General features: G+C 44.1%; 1 protein-coding gene across 1 annotated transcript in view; it reads left to right on the top strand.

Moving 5' to 3' along the window:
- Positions 1–1880, top strand: part of LOC101648464 (S-methylmethionine--homocysteine S-methyltransferase BHMT2) — a 24416-nt gene that overhangs the window by 8639 nt on the left and 13897 nt on the right. The window contains exons 6-7 of the mRNA XM_045285211.1: positions 67–249; positions 1635–1863. Of these exons, the coding sequence (XP_045141146.1) occupies positions 67–249; positions 1635–1863 (412 nt within the window). The remainder of the gene's footprint in view (positions 1–66; positions 250–1634; positions 1864–1880) is intronic.

Here is a 1880-nt window from a genome sequence, read left to right as displayed (position 1 = left end):
CGGTTATTTTATTAAAAACACCAAAGTGGTAAATAGCATGTTCAAGTTCTTTATCTATTTGCCCAGGAGCTTCAATCGTTGGTGTGAACTGCCGATTTGGACCCACAATCAGCTTGAAGACAATGAGGCTCATGAAGGAGGGTCTTCAGGCTGCAGGGCTGAAAGCGCACCTCATGGTGCAGTCCCTGGGATTCCACACCCCTGACTGTGGCAAAGGAGGCTTTGTGGACCTTCCAGAATATCCCTTTGGTAAGCTTATGGAAAATCCTTGAGGTTTCATGTTATAATAAAATTAAGATAATTATGAAGTTGGACAATGACTACTGAAGATCATAGAAGAATTGATGCATCTGAATTATGGGGTTGGCAAAGAATATTGAAAGTGCCGTGTACTGCCAGAAGAACAAACAAATCTGCCTTGGGAGAAGTACAGCCAGAATGCTCCTTAGACATGACCTTTAGACATGGTGAAGCTTAGTCACACATACTTTTGACATGTTATTGAGGAAAAACCAGTCCTTGGAAAAGGACATCTTGCTTGGTAAAGTAGAGGGTCCGTGGAAAAGAGAAAAACCTTCGAGGAGATGGACTGACATGGTGGCTACAACAATGGTCTCAAACTTCCCAATGATGGTGAGGATGGTGCAGGCCAGGCAGGGTTTCGTTCTCTCTCTTATATCGGGTCTCTCTGATTCCGAAATCATTAAATGGCACCTAACAACAACACAAGTGCTACAAGACGCTCTGGATGTGCAATGTCTGAGTGCTCAGCTGCTAACTGAAAACAGGCAATTTGGACCAACCTCCTTCTCGGAGAAAGACTTGCCGATCTGCTCTCGTGAAGACTATCGCCCCGGAAACTCCAGGGGCCAGTTCTGTCATATAGGGCTGCTGTTAGTCAGAACTGAATCGACAGCACACGACAATACAAGTGATACAGCCAGATAAGACAAAACTGCATAAAACAAAACATGAAATGTTAGCAAAAAAATCGAAGTGCGAGAAAAATAGGTGGGGGGCACTCAAAATCATAAGAAAAAGAAGAGGCTTAGTGATCTAATTGATATTGATAGAACCCCCAAAACTCCCATGCCCACACATCCTGCAGGCGTGGAACTGAACTCACCTCCACTGAACTCACTTTAGGCTACCAGCTAGATAGCCCTCCTTAGAACAAGCAAGCACAGGAGAGCAAAAGGGCAACATCTGTCCAGGGGTAACGTCTGAAAGCAGGAAAGGGCAAGCAAGAAGGACGATGAAAATGGAAACAGGGTGCGGTTGGATAGTGGGGATTGCATTCAATGTCACATGACAAGAAGAGTCTGAATGACTGAATGGGAAACCAATTTGCTCTGTCAACTTCAACTAAAATCACAATGAAAAGATCTTTTTCAATTATGCTGAGTGATATGTCAGACACTAAAGGTCAAATATTGTACGATCCTATAAATGTGAAATATCTAGAACAGACCGATGCATAGAGCCCTAAGTTTATTAGGTGTGGGTGAAATGCAGAGTCATGCTGAAGGACCACTGAAATTCTGATAGGAGTGATTAAAATTAACTCAACTCAAAACAGATGGTGATAGGCATTAAGAAAAAATGTGCATTAGAGCATTTGTATTATATTACAGGAATGGAACCCAGACTGGCGACCAGGTGGGATATTCAAAAGTACGCCAGAGAGGCCTACAAGCTGGGGGTCAGGTTCATTGGCGGTTGCTGTGGATTTGAGCCCTACCACATCAGGGCCATCGCAGAGGAGCTGGCCCCAGAAAGGGGATTTCTGCCCCCAGCTTCAGAAAAACATGGTAGCTGGGGAAGTGGTTTGGACATGCACACCAAACCCTGGATTAGAGCAAGGTAGGGATTTATTTTTT

The sequence above is a fragment of the Echinops telfairi genome, unplaced genomic scaffold (assembly GCF_000313985.2).
Source record: "Echinops telfairi isolate 266 unplaced genomic scaffold, ASM31398v2 ScPeMD7_7469;HRSCAF=8507_1, whole genome shotgun sequence".
Taxonomy (NCBI): Eukaryota; Metazoa; Chordata; class Mammalia; order Afrosoricida; family Tenrecidae; genus Echinops; species Echinops telfairi.
Note: the sequence above shows the minus strand (reverse complement) of the source record. Positions and strands in the feature narration are given on the sequence as shown.